At 31.6% G+C, this 2,799-nt stretch overlaps 1 protein-coding gene across 1 annotated transcript; it reads right to left on the bottom strand.

Moving 5' to 3' along the window:
- Window positions 1-396: 396 nt before the first annotated feature.
- LOC100167330 (28S ribosomal protein S27, mitochondrial) lies at window positions 397-2,751 on the bottom strand. Its single transcript, XM_001946606.4, has 2 exons — window positions 1,401-2,751; window positions 397-1,342 (listed from the first exon to the last, which is right to left on the bottom strand). Exons 1-2 carry the CDS (start codon window positions 2,436-2,438, stop codon window positions 1,064-1,066), a joined length of 1,317 nt encoding a protein of 438 aa, XP_001946641.1. The 5' UTR covers window positions 2,439-2,751; the 3' UTR covers window positions 397-1,063.
- Window positions 2,752-2,799: the final 48 nt, after the last annotated feature.

The following is a 2,799-nucleotide window of genomic DNA, read 5'->3' as shown; positions in this document are numbered from 1 at the left end:
TAATCGAGAAGTTGAAGAAGTAAGGCATTAGAATAGAGGAGTGCACAAGTATTAATTCCCCTCAACAATGTATATTAGGATATTCCTGACTCTTGATAAGTTTTACACTTTATTTAATTTAATTTAATTTATTTTTAATAATAAAAAAAAAACATATTACTCTTTGTTTTACATCTATAAATTAATTGTGTGTGTAATATGTATTTCTGTATTAACATTATGTAAAAACAAATTATGTGTTTTGAATTATGTAAGTGAATCTGTAAAAAAAAAAAGAAAAGAATATCACTCAATAAAACAGAATAAACATTGTATCTCTATTATTTATATTGTAAATTAAAGTGTTTACTATTTAACATAACATTTTATGATAGTCTATATATAAAATGCAATTGATTAGGCAATTAGGGATTTAATAGGTAAAAGTTAAGTTAAAAGCTACTGTAGATTTGCGAACCACAGATGTGAGAAACAGTTAGAAACTTACAAACCATCAACATAAATATATAATAAATATATAATGGTTATTAGACATATTGGTCATCCCCGTACATATATACAATATACACATTACACACGTACATAATATTATATTTATACAACATAAAAGACAACAACAAATTTAATAGGTATGGCCAAACAGCAACCCACACACAAAAAACTCCGGCTGACTTTAATATGCATAAGTCTTTCATAATACTGCATTTAATATTTTATTGAGATTGTGTACTAATAAAATATATCAACTGAAACTTATTATTTGAACTTTGTTCTCTGAGGCTCCCCTATCTACAGTTAAAATTATTATTCTAAGGGCCACGTAAACTCTAAAATTGTTATTTACATCTAACAGGTTCCTCAACCCTGTAAAACTACTATTCTGGATTACTTTCAATAAATTATAAAAAATTAAACAAAATACTATACTTCTTAAGTTCCACCAGAAGATATTAATAAAATAAAAAATCAATAACAAAATAGTTTGTAGATTTAGATATGAATATTTATTAATTATTACTATAGGTAGGTACCATGTAATTTTTAACTTAATTTATAGTTTTGTTTAATCTCGTCTAAAACCAGGTTTTCTGATTTCTGGTGGTACATATGTTAAATCATCTTTAAGGCTCTTGTCTTTAACCACTGTCTTTTTCATTCGTTTCAGTTTTTCTTCTTTAACTAGGTCATGCTTATGTTCATTATCAAAGAAGAACAACAACTGTTCTTTTTCTTTGAGATCTTGTTTGGCCTGTTGAACCTTCTGTAAACGTTTCAACTTATTTAAATGTTCAAGGTACCTAGATAGCTCTTCTCGCCTGAAGGATTCCCATTCTTTGTAAATCTGAAATATAAATTAAATATTATAGATAATATTTTTAATTTGATTTATTTTTACATACCGCTTTTTGGGTCTGTATTTCTTTTTCTTCGTTTTTAGATACTGCCTCATTTACAAAATTTTTTGATTCTTCAGTCAAACTTTTGTTTTCAATTTGCAATTTTGCAAGAGTATCTTTTAGTTGCTCAGCATTTTCAGGTGCTCGTTTATCTATTGCAGTAACTGCCAATTCTATTGTTTCTAAGTATACAGAACCGTCAAGTTTTTTTAGATGAGCATTTAAATCATTCCACCGATTATAATAGGCTAATCCAAGAGTCTTAAAGCTGTTTCCCAATATAGAACTATCAATTTTTCTGCTGATTGCCAGCATGGTTTTTCCGACCAAGTGATCACCGTCTGCCAAATCAAAGTGATCATCAAAGTATGGATTTCTCAAAAAGTCCACACGTACTCGTCTATCTTCTTCATCGTCATCATCATCATTTGTTTGTTCTGTTACAACTTTTGCTTTCTCCCATTCAGTAGGATTGGTGATAAATTTCAAACAGGAATATAATCCCATGGCTTTGGTAATATCATTGTCTAGTTCTTCTTGTAACATTTGGTTGGAAGCTATCACTGCGGCATTTAGAACATCATTCTCTTTTATGAAACGGTCCATTAGCAAGTTACACAGATAGTAGTCGGGAAAAATACCATAATTTAGGCGATCCTTTAATATCCTGATGAGGTCATTGGTGCTATTTGATGCAACAAACAACCGCACGACTGCATGATGTGTGGATGGCAACAACGTGCCAGTCTGCGCAGACAAACGAAACTTATGCGCGAGCTCCTCTAACTCCTCCAGGTATGTATGATCCGTCAGCGAGTTGGCAAACACATCCAGATCAACGGCACTAATCTGCTTAGATCCTTGTTCCAGTGCGGTGGACAACTTGTGGTACAGCACTTCAGGTTGGACTTTCTTCAGCAACGAACAGTCCAGCCGTTCTTGCCAAACGTCTTCACACCTGTACGCCTCCGTCAGAAACGCTCTGGTGCCACGCAGTCGGCGGCCAGCTAATGTGGTCAGTGATTTCTTCAAAGCAAACATTGTCAGGGATTTTGGCTAACGCGTTTAATGATTTGATTGCAACTAACACGAACGCATAGTTATTATTTATTTAGAGACAAAAAAAACGTTTGAGGTAACAATTTAATTTTAAAATAAATAATAGTTATTAATGTTATAATACACTGTATACTTAAATTGTTAATAATTGTTATGATTATTTTTAATATCTTCGATCTCCAGACGTAAAAAAGTGCCGAAAGCCGAAAACTATAAAATGTTTAAGTTATTTTTATTATCAATTATTCAATTCCATAATCCATTTATCCACAACACACGAATTAAGATATACAGGATACGAAACGAACTTGTGATAAGTGAAACCCGCACCTTCTCACATTGC

This window comes from Acyrthosiphon pisum, chromosome A2 (assembly GCF_005508785.2).
Source record: "Acyrthosiphon pisum isolate AL4f chromosome A2, pea_aphid_22Mar2018_4r6ur, whole genome shotgun sequence".
Classification (NCBI taxonomy): Eukaryota; Metazoa; Arthropoda; class Insecta; order Hemiptera; family Aphididae; genus Acyrthosiphon; species Acyrthosiphon pisum.
Note: the sequence above shows the minus strand (reverse complement) of the source record. Positions and strands in the feature narration are given on the sequence as shown.

Excerpts from the sequence above, each read along its gene's own strand:
- LOC100167330 (XM_001946606.4), bottom strand. The coding sequence starts at position 2,438 with ATGTTTGCTTTGAAGAAATCACTGACCACATTAGCTGGCCGCCGACTG. Across the intron at positions 1,343-1,400 it reads AAATACAGACCCAAAAAGCG|ATTTACAAAGAATGGGAATC; the intron begins GTATGTAAAAAT and ends TTTATATTTCAG.